The sequence below is a fragment of the Meleagris gallopavo genome, chromosome 8 (assembly GCF_905368555.1).
Source record: "Meleagris gallopavo chromosome 8, MGAL_WU_HG_1.1, whole genome shotgun sequence".
In the NCBI taxonomy this organism is placed as follows: Eukaryota; Metazoa; Chordata; class Aves; order Galliformes; family Phasianidae; genus Meleagris; species Meleagris gallopavo.
The window spans coordinates 17,852,518-17,866,579 of NC_139411.1; the positions used below are offsets into that span (position 1 = coordinate 17,852,518).

At 37.2% G+C, this 14,062-nt stretch overlaps 1 protein-coding gene across 1 annotated transcript in view; it reads left to right on the forward strand.

Moving 5' to 3' along the window:
- Window positions 1-14,062, forward strand: part of WDFY4 (WDFY family member 4) — a 122,883-nt gene that overhangs the window by 24,841 nt on the left and 83,980 nt on the right. Inside the window, exons 14-21 of the mRNA XM_031554435.2 lie at window positions 5,364-5,578; window positions 6,357-6,469; window positions 7,167-7,371; window positions 7,644-7,720; window positions 8,349-8,567; window positions 9,430-9,614; window positions 11,763-11,994; window positions 13,741-13,892. Of these exons, the coding sequence (XP_031410295.2) occupies window positions 5,364-5,578; window positions 6,357-6,469; window positions 7,167-7,371; window positions 7,644-7,720; window positions 8,349-8,567; window positions 9,430-9,614; window positions 11,763-11,994; window positions 13,741-13,892 (1,398 nt within the window). The remainder of the gene's footprint in view (window positions 1-5,363; window positions 5,579-6,356; window positions 6,470-7,166; window positions 7,372-7,643; window positions 7,721-8,348; window positions 8,568-9,429; window positions 9,615-11,762; window positions 11,995-13,740; window positions 13,893-14,062) is intronic.

Sequence of the window (14,062 nt, forward strand, 5' to 3'; positions counted from 1 at the left end):
GATATTGGTTTGACGAAGCACTCACACCTACCTGATGCAGTGTGTTGATCTGGGTTCCAGGATACTGCAAAGGCAAGAGTAAGATCTTAGTCCCATTTTCACTATAAAATGTGGAGTTGTACCCAAGGAACAATGTGGGGAGAGAATAGTTTCACTTTCTGAAGTGAGATCATTTATTTCCTGAGGGTATGACTAAGAAAAAGTGAAGGAAAGAAGAAAAACCTCTTCATTTCTATGCTCAAGTAGAGAAATGGGAATGGGGCCAGTGAATGTTACTTTTAATTTTGTTTCTGGTATGATGGTGAAGCGGTTTTAAACAGCTTGTCTCTGGCCTCTAAGTTCCATTACAAAATAAGCATGGTGGTTCCGATGGTTGGTTGAGCTAGCCACTAACTGACAAAAATTACTACTGTTCCTTTAAATAAATTATAATTAGTTAAATATTTAAAGCTCTGCTTAGTTGTCTAAACTGCATGTGTGAATATTTCTGCCACTGGCCTCACTTAATGGAGTGTCTGTGATCAGGAACCGCATCGTGATTCCTCACAGTGATAAAAGAACACAGACACTTGTAGGTGCACTATACACATCATTCTATGTACCCAGGTACAGAAGCTACTTAAATACAGACAGCCATCTTTGTCTCCATTTCAAGCTCTCTCATTCTGCACCTTCCACCTTTCTTTTCATTCTGAGAAAGTCTGCTGAAGCCATGTGCAAGCATGACATTTTTAGTGTGGAGATGAATGGGTTCTGGAGCACCTTAGTAAAAAGCTCATTTATTATGGTTGTAGCTAAAACTGCCTGACCCTGAGATGCCACAAACTACACAGGCTATATCTCTTTAATATTTGAGTACACCAGCAATGCAATCACCAGTAATTATTCAATATCTTCATCTTTTATATTCCTTTTAATCCCAGGGACTTTGCTTTACTGTATTTTTTGTATACTACATTTCCCATCTGCAACACAGTAGCCAAAATTTCTTTCAAAACAATCAACAATTTTACCCGTGCCTCGGTGTCTTGTTTATGTGGCTTTTGTTTGCAATCCTGAGTAAGCTGGGCTTTGATATGTTTTATAAAATCGGATGAGTGGTAGCAAAGAATGAACTGAACTAGCCCACTGATAATTGTTGAAATGTTGCTAATATATCCAGCAGCCAGAATAATCTGACCCTTTTAATCTATCAGTCCATAAACTTACAGCGTAACTTAGACTCCCTTTGCTTTGTCAGGCTTCCCATACAGGGAATCAGAACAAGTAACTTGCCTACACTATATTCTTCTGTCTTTTCTTAAGTATTTGAATAGTTAATGTATACGCAGAGAAATTGAAATAAAACCAGATTGTTCATACAGAGCTATGCTAAGTGGGTTTGCAACTAACTGCTGGCACATCTCAACTCTGTGTAACAGAACCAAGGCATCAGCTTTGAAACTTTGATAATTGCAATAATTAATTTCTGGAAAACAAGTAGGATGGTTAATTGGATGAGAGAGTGCTATTAAGGATGTGTATCAGAGTTGGCTCTGTGCTGAGCTGTGAGAGCTTGTGAGACCCTCAGTAGATGGCAGTGTTCTTAAAAATATGAAAGTCTGGAGCAAAAATTCAAGCAATTTCAATCTTGCATTTAAATGTGTTCATTTTTTCTTCATTTCTTGTTCTTTTTTTCTTAGCTAATAAGAAATTCTTACTGATAGTTCTTGTTTAGTATTGCTATTGTGAATAAAATTGCCTCAGGTAGAATGGGATTACTGTTATGCTCAGTGGACTCAATAGAATTTAACGCATCTTGACATTTTGTTCATCAAATGAACCACAAAAAAGGATGGAGGAAGCTTTAACCATACTTTTTGGTGACTAATTCTGTTCAAGGATGCTGAGTGAATGAATGGAACATTGTCTTATTTGGGCGACTGGATGATGCTACCAGGCAGTGACACAAAATACTGAACTTAAATACCTTTACTTTTAATGTATGCCACTACACAAAAACTTGTGAAATGAAGTCCTTCTTGGAAAATGCAAGTCAGGCAACATCTGATGCAACAAATGGAACTAAGTGACTTAATGAAGGAGGAGAAACTGGGTAGAAAGTGAAGGAGTTTTCCCTGGAGTTTTCCTCTGTAACAAATACGGTGCTATTTCTTTTTTTTTCTTTTAGTTTGATAGTTATGAGAGATGAAGTAATTTCTTTGTGGATAGAGCTTTCTTAATGAAGATTTTCTTTTAAAAAAAATCCAAGGAGGCTTCTTGCACTGAGTTCAACGCTGAGTCAAATAACATGTATTTTTAAGGAGCAATAGTGAAGAACAGATAGTGTAGCTCATGTCTTACAGCTTGTTTTTAGTGCTATGATAGATCTTCTAAGGAGTCACCCTGAAAAATAATCAGAATAGGGCCAGGTCAAGTGTAAATCTTTTGCTTTCAGCAGAATGGCAATGAGAAAGCCCTGAGAGATGTTAATGGAACGCTATAAAAGTAACATGCTTTGATTCTGAAATAATATCTATTTCCTGCCAAAGTTGCTACTGATGGGTGACCTTTATCAGACCCAAGCAATAATGGGCTAAAGTAACATAGGGTATGTTGGCATAAAAGAAATAATAAAACAGACTGTGTTGCAGATCAAGTGTTACTTCTGACTGTCTGAAAGAAAATTAGAAGTCACGGTCAGATATTGCTGCAATTTCTAGATATGATAACATCATATAAATATTATATGGATATGAAACATTGCTGAGGAGCCTTTAAATTCCTAAGAACAGTCTTTGAGTTGGTAGATGTTCAGAGGTTTTTGGTCTTATTTTTGCATGGGATTCATGTGCCAGTAATAAAGGAATTCTTAATATTACAAAAAGTTTTTGTTGGTTAACTTCAAATGGTCAAAACCAGGTAGTTTATTTTTTTTTCTAGAAGGTGGCAGACATGGTATTCAAAGAAGGAAAGCTCTGTGGCTTCTTTTACGAGTTCTACTAAGATGAAAGATGAAATTGTGACAGAGAGAACTTCTGTGGTACAGTTAAGATGGACCTAGTTGTATCCATCCTGCTGGAAAAGTAGAATCAGTTCATGTATGCAGTAGTATGTAGTTCATAGTGCTGCTTTTTTCTGTTGATTTGCGAGGAGGACATGAGCACCAGTTATGTTGAAAGCTTGTAAAGTGAAATTATACAGACTGTGAGCAAAGTAAACTTTAAGACCAGTGAGTGAGAATAACCAGCAAATTTTTGTAACAGGATGGGAATGTGCTTGTGGCTAGGAGTGATTTTTTTATTATACATAATTTAAAGACTAAAACAACTGATTTTTCAGAAGTAGAACCAAACTACATTCAATGGTTTTTAAACTCATGAATGTTCACTTCTTTTGAAAGCATAATATAAAGCATAATATAAACTCTGACGTTTTTGAAAACAGTTCTTTTGATGCCTTGATTTCTTTGCCAGGAAATTGCAATCTATGTTAGAAAATTAATTCTAATTTTCTATGAAGGGCTGATAGCTTTTCAAGTGAGATGTGCTCTGAGATTGAAAAAATTTCTTAAACATAAGAAAATGGAAAATCCTTATGAAATTAATCCTCATTACTGAAGGTTCAAAGTTCTTAATCATTTTCCACATCACATAATCATTATCAAATAGAGTAACAGTGATTAAAAAATACCTACCAATTTTGAAACTATAGGTTCTTAGGAGCAAGAATCTGGAATCTACTTAAACAGTCTGGGCAAATTGCTACTTGACATTTTGACCTTTTAACTCTAATCTGAAGTACAGCTGTGAGCCCAACTGCATTCTAATTGCACCTTCAGTATCTTGATTCATGGTGCAGGTAATATGTGTTAGGAAAATCAATTCATATGTATAGAAACAGACAGCCTTATTTTCTGTCCATTATTAATATTTCCACTAAAATCTCATTTTACTGGAATTAACATCCTTGAAAATAGTACATTTTATTCAAAACAAGGCAATGCCAGTATTGACAAAGCTGCTAAGCTGATAAAAATGATCAATATTTTTCTATGTCATTATGTTTTATTGGCTTTATTTTGGAGTAATCCAGTATTTTCACTTAGCCGAGACCTGTACCTTTCTTAATTTGTGCTCTCCTGGCTTTCTGTACCCAGAGTTTTTCCTTCATCTGAAGGAAAATGTGGTGTGAAATAACAACTAAATGTTCCAAGAAGATTGTGAAGTTTCGATACTCACAGTAGAAATAAGTTCCTCTTTTTTGAAGAACAATGATGTAAGTTTGTTCTGGTGGGAGATTTCTGTATTTATTTGGAAACACGCTGGAACTTGTTTCACCAGCAATGAATGTTTTGAGATAGGAGAGAAGATTTTTCTGAAAAAATCTCAGGTATAAAAACCAGTTGTGTTTATGAAAATGTAAGTAGAAGTTTTATTGCCTGGGTGTTGCAATTAAGGCTTTTGGTTGCTGGGTATTCTTAAAAAGAACTTTCCTGTAAACTTTTTTATCTGTCCTGTATTTGTTTTTAGCTCTCCAAATTGGTCCTGTATACAAAAGACCTGAATCACACTTCACACTTAAACTATTTTGTTCAAAATCCAGTGAAATTTCTTTTCATTTGAGTTATAAAATCAAATCCAAATGTCATAGTCTCAGTGCCTGCCACCACCAGTTGTCTTTTTTTTTTTTTTTTTTTGTTTATGTATCTTTCCTAGAAGAGTGTATCAAAGCCAAAGAACTCTTGAGGATGAAGAACAATGGAAAAATTTGTTTAAATATAGTGCACAGTTAGTTTTGAGAGAAATCTAGTTCGGTCAATAGGGTAGATTTCATTCTTAAGTGGCAGAAAAATGTTCTAAAGATAATTTATGAGAATTCAGATGCTTCTTTAAGATCATAAAGAAGCAGTGAAGAAGTAAAACATCAGTTCAGCAAAAGCACTAAGTGCTTAAGGGCTTTGCTTTATTCTGTTTTGTTTAAACAACAGTTCTTTCAGAACACAGCAGATCACGTCAGTGTGACTCCCCATGTTAAATACATTCTGAGTAACTGTATTGGCGTTGAAACTTATGTCTAATAACCTGCCATAGGTGTTTCCCTCTTTTGCATGAGAGGTGATTGCTGTCATTCTTCTGCTACTACAGTGGTGTGACAGGAAAGCTTAACTGCAGATAGCTGAGCAGTTACTCAGATGTGGATGTATCCAGACTGTTCAGGCAGTTTTATAGAACAGCCATATAGTTGCACGTGAGACTCTGGCTTTAAGGGTTCTTTTGAGGGGCCAGATTTCTATGCCCAGAGACTCAGCAATTGCAAAATGAAGTTCACTTGTCATGTACAGTTTTTAGTTCCTGGTCACTGACCTCAGATCTGTCTTCCAGATTTCTCAGGAAATCCAATGTGCTGTGGCTGATCATATACAGTCCCTGGTGAAGTCAGAGAAAAGCCGTCAGGTGATGTGTGGATCTGGCTTGCTGAGCACTATCATAACTTCCTGCCAGGATGCTTTCCGCAATGAGAGTCATCCACTGCATCTGCCCCTCACAAGAGTTTTTGAAAAGCTTGCCTCACAGTCTATTGAGCCAGATGTGTTAAGGTATCGCACTGTTTTTAACTGAATGAATTTGCTGTAGTGGTGCATATTTTTCTAAAGTCTGTGATAGCTGGAAACTCCATATTACACCTGATTCAGCAAGACAGGATATATGACTAAATGAATTACTGAAACTGGTAAAAGTCTCAGTCTCCTGTACCATCTCTGCAAGGGTTGTAAAGCCATTCATGAATGATAACTAAGTAATTGTAAAACAACTAGAATTACTTAGGATTATTCTGCCCTGGTATGAAGAAGCTATTTCCTGAAGAGTTGATGTGATTCACTTGGTACAGGTCAACGTTGATGACAGATGCAGAAATAAAAAGTGAAATTTTGTTTCTATGTTGAGGATGTGCTTTTTCCTTAAATTCCCAGAAGCTTGCCATGAAATACCTGGTAGAGATCACAGTGCAGGTGTGTAGTGCATTTGTCTTAATAAAAAATGGAACCGAAGTTCATTATTTAAGGATAGATTTTTTTGGAGGGAGAGAGGGCAGAGGGGGAGGAAAGCAAATTAGTAGTAATAAAAAAGTATTGCTTAAAAAATTGAAACCTTGAATTTTTTTCCAACAGGAAAACTTTGAAATGGAAAGTATAAGCCCAAGGGTATTTGTGATGATAAAGTGGAAAGCATTCCTTCTGCTTTATTTAACTTTAAAAATTTTGTTTCCAATCAGAAAATATCTCTTGACTTGAGTTTTAATTGCAAGGTTGCTATTACTCCCAAAATTGTGTTGATTGTATTTTCTTTTTTTTTTTTTTTTGTATTGTTTTTCAGACAGTTTCTTTGTTTGGGAAGTTCTTTGTCAGTACCTTCCCCACCCAACACAAAGCGTACTGAGGTCCTTTCATGTCAGGAGAGTGATTCATCTAAAGCAAGTTTGAATGAAGGTAAGCACTCAATGAACAGCCTATTACTGATACTGTAGCTGGATTATAGATGCCTGTATAATGATAGAAAGTTGCTATTGGAATGAGCAATAGTTGGAAATAGTTAAACGTGAATAAGAGCTGCTTTTTGTAATCCCTAGGATCTCTTAGCAGTCTTACTCCTCATATGGTCTGGTTGCTATCCCAGCCTTTTAACTATTCTCATGCTTTTCATATGAAAAGCTACTGTGGTTGTATTTTGCTCTTACCATACTTAAGATTCCTAATATAGCATGTTGCAGATTCGAGACTTAAATTCTTTGCAGTCTTTTTTTTTTTTTTTTTTTTTAGATCTTCTCCCATATGTTGATTGTAAACATTTGTTATGGTGCTATTACTTTTCTAAGGGTGAGGGAAAATGGAACAAAAAAACTTGGGAACCTTTTACTGGAGATGGAGTTCAGAGCTGCCTGAAGACATGGAGAGATACCTTGGCTTGCTTCTGCAAAATCATCCATCTTGCCAATCTGCCATTTTGGGATTCTTTCAGTCCTATACTTTTGTCTGCTGTTGAGAATTTCTGCAGACTGCTGAGGCTGTATTAATTAAACAGTTAATGCCTCATGTAGTGCTAGATCTTAAGAGTGGTGAACTGAATACGGTCAAAGCATAGCAGTTATTGGTCTGACTTTGCACTTTGTTGATCTTGTATCTGCAGAGGAGGTGGTAGCAGACAGTAAAACTGCTCTTCAGACAGCTGTGCCTCTCAGCAACTCATCTTGGGCATCAAAGAGATCTGCATTGGCGCTCCAGACTGCAATGAGTCTCATCTCCATGACATCACCACGGAACTTACAGCTACACAGCAGCACTGCTCTGGCTCCATCGTTTGTGGAGTTTGATATGTCCATGGAAGGATATGGGTATTGCTGCTGTTGTTTTCCTCATTAGCTGCTTTGCACTCTTCCCGAGATCTTATTCTAGTCAGATCTCTCATCTTAGTTATTCCTTTATGCCCTTTAGCTGCCTTCCTTGCAGCGAATTTGCCATTGTATTTGGCCTAGAGAAAGCATGTCAACTTATTGCTGACAGCATGGACTCTGCCTTGCTATCTTGACTCTGCAGTAGTAAGACACTGCCCTTTAGGGATGACTTTCCATTTCTCTGACAAATGAGTATTTGCTTGCTTTTGTAGGTGCTTATATCTCCCTACTTTAGCCACTGTATTGGGCCCAAGTGCTGAGCAATCTGTTTCAGGTGGAATTGGCATGTGTAAGTATTTTCTACTTCACCTACAGATTACTGAGAACACTGATTTTTCTGGCATATTAAAGGTAGCAAATAAACTGTGTGCTTTAATACACTTCCATCTGTGTCCCAGTACATCTCTGAGCAGCTATAGAACTCGGCTTAGCAGTGTTACATGTTGACATTAACTTCAGCAGCGTAAATTTAAATGTAGCTACTATGTAAATAAGTAAGAAATACCAGATTTTAAAGTTCCAAGGAGAGAGTAGAAATTGTCAGTTAATGAGATTTTCCTACACCTGAAAATCCTCTATTCCGTTTAGTGGGAAGTGGTTATTTCTACCTTTTGCTTCCTGATTGTTATGGAGTCTGTTTAAAGTTGTTTATGACTCGGTGCTGCCCAAATGCTGAAGTCTGTGACACAGGGATTAGTAATAATTTCTCAGCAGTCAGTTTTAGTTCAACTATACACACTTGTGCATTTGCATATGCAGTCTCTGATATTGAAGATAGGCAGTAAAATCTAGTAAAACAGATGGGAAATGAAATTTCAAATTCTAATGTTGTGTTACAAATCAAACAGTAAAAAGTCTGCTAGTGTCTGCATAGAGAGAAAGCACCTTTCTAACTACCTTTTGTTTCTTATCTACAGGCAGCAGAATGTTCCCTCCCTCAAGTGGTCTGACTCTCTCTTGTTGGTTTCTGGTTAGCAAATTTGGCATGGTGCACAACAGTCACCCACTCCGTTTCCTCACTATTGTGAGGCACATGTCAAGAACAGAGCAAGAATTTGTTTGCTTTTCAGTAAGCTTCTCCCCTCAGGACTGTTCCTTGGTCATTTCCACAGAAGAAGTAGAATTCCAGCCACTTGGTGAGGCTTTTCTCAGTCAAGCTGTAGTGTTGTCCTGTGGTGTGTTAATGACTCTGTCTCTTCAGTTTTCTTCTTGATCATATTTAAGTTTGCTTTAAGCATTGAGAATTATCTTGTGGACTGCACTAAGTGATGAAACTAACGGATACTCTAGGGAAACTTTTGAACATGAGCTGTGCAAAGCTGTGGTGATTGAATGTGAAGAACCAGTTGGTTCCTGTCCTAGTTTGACAGCTTATAGGTTTGGAGAGTAGGACTGAGTCTAGCTTCCTAATTAAACACCTTATTTTTTTTCCTCACTTTGCATGTTTTTATCATGCCAGCCTATTCATCATCTTTCCTTGTTAGCATTTGTCCCTTTGTCCTCACCGAGTACAGTAAGTACTTCAAATGTGGATTTCATTGAACTTTCCAGAGAAGGATGGAAATGGAACGTAGGTGGGAATTTCATGGTAGTTGTGAATACTTTGATTCCTCTAGGTGAAGTAAAAAATCCCAGCTTGCCTCTTTTCATAAGAACTACAAATTAATTTACACAGTTTTATCTATTGAATGTACTAGCAATTTCGTTCTGTCATCTAAGTCATTGGGTAGCCTAAGGGGTTCTCATTCTAGCTAATATTTTGAATTTGTTCTAGTTCTCTTTAGATTTACAGCGTTCAAGAAGACTCCTGGAGGAGTCTTGGAAGTTGTGTAAGTCTCAGGTCCCTTTAGGATAAATTTTAGACATTCAGTGGAATAGCATCAGCACATTCTATATTCACAGACTTGTTATTTCTGTCACATTTGATAGTTGTGTTCCAGAGGAACAGGGGGAGGTGAGAGAGACTTCCTGTTGACTGTCCACTGTTTTTGTCATTAGATATCATGGAACCTGAGGGAGAGGTCCAAAATATCTCCCCATTTCCAGAGGAAGTCCAGTTCGGCTGTGGCAAGCTGCTGGTCACTGGCCAGTGGCATCATCTCACAGTGACAGTTGCTAAGGAAGCAAAGAAGAACTGCGTTGTGTCAGCATTTATAAATGGTCAGATGCTTGGTTCTGCAAAGGTGAGAACTGCACAGAACTTATGCCTTACAGCTTAACATTTGCCTTTCATAGCATTTCATTTTTGTATCATTTTGCACATATCATGTCTATTCAGTGCAACCATATTTGCTTACATAAGATATACATATATACACTGCACCTGAATGGAAAGAGAGATCCTTATAAAGTAGGAAATATCTGTGCTGCTGTTCAGAAGTTTATCAGCTTACACTGATGCTTTGAATTAGGTTATGAGTGTATTTTCTTGTTTCCCCTCCCCCTAGTAAGCAGATAATTTGGCAATATATAAATATTTATATAAATATATAAATATTTATAAATATCTGAGGTGCGGCGGCCATAGCGGTGAGGCCAGTCTCTTTTCAGTGGTACGTGGAGACAGGACGAGGGGAAACGGACATCAGCTGCAGCATAGGAAGTTTTGCACGAATGTGCGTAAGAACTTCTTCACGGTGAGAGTGACGGAGCACTGGAACAGGCTGCCCAGGGAGGTTGTGGAGTCTCCTTCTCTGGAGATATTCAAGTCTCGCCTGGACGCCTACCTGTGCGACCTGGTGTAGGGAACCTGCTTTGGCAGGGGGGTTGGTCTCGATGATCTCTAGAGGTCCCTTCCAACCCCTACAATTCTGTGATTCTGTAATATTGAGTTGTTATACTCAACTTGGTTTACAGGTAGCCCTGGATTGTGTTCATGAAAAGCAGGTGTACTTTCCTTGCAGTCTGTCCTCTGCATAGTGGTTTTCACATAGAAAAATGGTGAGTTAGAGTTCACAGTTTGTATGGGATATCACAAGAAAGCAATCTACAGGACAAATGAGAAGAGCTCTTAGTTTCTATCATCATCATGCTCCTGGGTTTGAAGTTAATCTCACATAATTACTGTGATTTGATTTATAGATATTGAATGCATGAGTGTTGAAAATGCAGCCTATTTCTATTGCAGCTCTAATTGGTGTGGTGTTTTTTTTGGTTTGTGAGGTTTTTTGATTTCTTTTATTAATTGGAACTTGCAACCTTGGTCTCCTCCAGTCAGTTCCCATGCTTCAAATCAGTCTTAATATATGTAAAGCTCACTTGTGTGCTTTCTACTTCCTTTGTAAAAGCAACCTGCTTAATTCCAAATATTCTTAAACATACTTGAGAAAAATGATCTGTCTTCTAAATGTCTTTTGGGACCTATATCCATTTCAAGAATGAAAATTTAATTTAATTTGCCTTCCTTCAAATGAGGCTGAAAGTCATCAATAAAGCTAGGCATCAGCATTGCAATTGCTTAAAGAATTCACAGCAAATATGTTTAACATTCAGTGAAACAGCTCATAATAAATAAAACAAGCATTTAGCAAATAAAAGATGGTCCCTATGCTGGGATCTCTGATATGATGCAAACCTTGACTTACAGTGGAAAAAAAGATTGTGTAATAAACGATAGTTGTACAACAGTTGTTAATATCAAAAACTGTTTTTGGGTTGTGGTAGGGGGAGAGAGGTATATGATGTTGCACCAGAACTAACAGTCATTCATTTAAGCACTTAGTCCTGCCTCTTGTTACTGACCAGCACTGTGCTATGTATCTCAGTTGTGAGAGACTGGTCAGTTCAGCAATCTTCCTAACAGCAGGTTGTTGAAGGCTGAGTGAAGCACTGAAGTACTATACAGTACAAAAAACGTTCTAGATAGTTCTTTCTAAAATTGTCTCAGTTGAGGAAGCTGAATCTTTATTTTGTTACCAAAAATAACTGGTCTACTTAGCTTTCACTGACACTAACTAATGCGTTTCAGTACTTTGTGCTCTTCAAAAACTGTTTGCTCTCTGAGTGGCTAATACAAGGCACAATTTGACTTTCTGTGCTGAAAGTCAGTCTGACTTATGAAGTTAAAAACAGAAAACAACCGAATTTTGTTTACGAACACTTGAAATGATTTTGACTGTGTTCCCTGAACAAACAAAAAGCTTTGAACTTCCCACGATGCTTATGTTTGTGTTACTTATGAAAGTCCAATTTCTAAGCAGTAGTTGATGATAATCATCTTACACAGTTGTGAGACTTCACTGAGGAAAGAGGAGGCAAGTTGTACCTTTTGGAACAAGACCAGGACCTCAAGGGACAATGAGTCCCTTCAGTAAATTCTTCCTCTATTGCAGATGCGGTATTTCCAGATGTTACCAGGTAATTGTATTTCCATGGATCCCTCTTCTTTTATTGATGTCTATGGGTACATAGCTACTCCTCGAGTTTGGAAACAGAAGTCCTCCTTGATTTGGCGCCTTGGCCCCACATACTTGTTTGAAGAAGCCATTTCTGTGGAAACCATAGAGGTGATTAATAAGCTTGGTCCACAGTATTGCAGCAATTTCCAAGCAGTACAGCTTCAAGGTATGTGATAATTCTTCTCTGACACTACTTGTTTTTTTGTTTTTCAGGGCAAAGTTCGTTGTTTTTTTTTTGTTTTTTTTTTTTAAGCAAACTGCCATTAGAACGTAAGCTGTGCATGAAGTTCTCTGTAAAAGCCTGGAATTCCATGCTGATGGATGTTGTACAAAATTGTAGTAAGATGCAACGAGGATCTTTTAACATACTGCAAAACAGGGGGAAAAAAACAAAAGGGGGGGAAGAGGAAGAATCTATTTTATCCTGATTTTTTTTCAAGAGGGATAACATTTCCTTCAGATGTAAGATTGCAGTTTCTGTTGCACAAATGTTAAGGATGGAGCTTTATAACAGAGATTTTCTGCATTTATGGTGCTACAGAAAAATATGGTACTGAAAGAAACATCTGTCATTGCAAATGTCTGCAAAGTAGGATAAAGAGAAGGGGTAGAGAAATAAGTTACATTCCATTTAATGAAGAGGCTTTTTAACTAAAGCATATTATTAGCTTCAATTTTTAAACAAGCAGATAAAACATTTCAGTTACTGATTACTATTTGTTCAACAAGTAATGCATTCCTCTCTGTATTATAAATCAGGGGTGAAATAGGATGATCATCTTCTGTTAGAAAAGAGCAGGATAGCCCCACCTAATGATGTGTTAAAACAGAGTGAAAAGACTGGCTGAAAGTCCTCCTTCAGAATATTGTCTGTATGGAGGGCGGGGGGAGAATCTAAGTCAGGATACAGGAGGATGTGTGGGGTTGAAAGATAAATTAGATGAAAAATACATTCCTAAAATAAAAAAAATAAAAAATACTGATAGGAGTCAGGTGGATTTGATTTTTTTTTTTTTTTTTTGAAGTACTGAGTTTTCAAGTCTGTAGTGCTTGTTCGCTTTTGCATGCGGGTCTTCCCAGATGACTTCAGAACTAGACATGTATTGTAGACTCCAGTGATGTCCTTGACATAATCAGATCACTGCGAAATGATCCTTCTCTCTGCCCCCCTTTGGGAAGTATCTCACATATTCCTATTCCATCAAAATATCCAGAGAAACTTTTCAAATAGGAACTTTGACTTTAAGTTTCAGCATGAAAACCCCAAATACTGTGCTATAATTCTATTTGCCTTTAGGAACTGTCTTGAGCATTACTAAACAGTTTCATAGATCAAAGTTTTTCTACTTTATGAAATGGACAAGATTTTTTTAAAAAGATTACTTTTCCAAGTGCAAGTAGGAATAAAAACTCCTTTAAAGAAAAGCATGTAATTTCATACAATTGTTAAACTTCTGAATTTGGTATGTTTTGGTAGCTCCCTATATGTCGTAAGTTGGAAGCTCTGAACTTTTGCACTTGTCCTTTACTTTCTGTCACATGAATCCTTGCACCTATCTGAGAAAGCCCACAGTAATGTGGAAGGTATCTGAAATGTTTTCTGTCTTGACTGTTTATATTGAATGAACAGGAAGTTATTTTCTGGACTTCTGATCTTCCTGGGATCTGGGATAGGACGTAGCATATAGACAAAAAAGAAACAAGAGGAGACAAACTAAGCTCATCTTCTGGTACTTGTGCTGGCAAGCTGTCATGCACTGGGTTGAAGATTCAGGGATTTTTCTAATTCTAGTTAAATCAAAATTAAGTTCCTGTCTGAACTTTCTTTTCTTCCAATTATTTTTCAACTTCCTCTCTTCTATCTTGCTGAAGTTGAAAAATTATTTCAGAGGTTTACAGTCTCTCATTTTAGGTGAGAACCAGTATGGTGAGCAGAATCCTGCACAGCTGGTGGCAGAAGAGAAGATTTCTTTTGGAATCAATGCTGTGTGCTCATCTTTCTGTACCATTCAAGACATAAGGAGCTCCTACAATGAAGTGGATGGCCGTCTGGTAGCTAAAGAGGTCTCTTGTTCTCCTTATTCCTCATTTCTTTCAAACATGTTTTCATTTGTTTGGTTGACCTGAGCAACATTTGTGACTTTTCTTCATTCCATACCTTCAGTGAATCATTTCAACTCCTTTACCCATTTCTTTACTTGACTCTATTAATTGCTTTAGTTTTTATCTGTAGA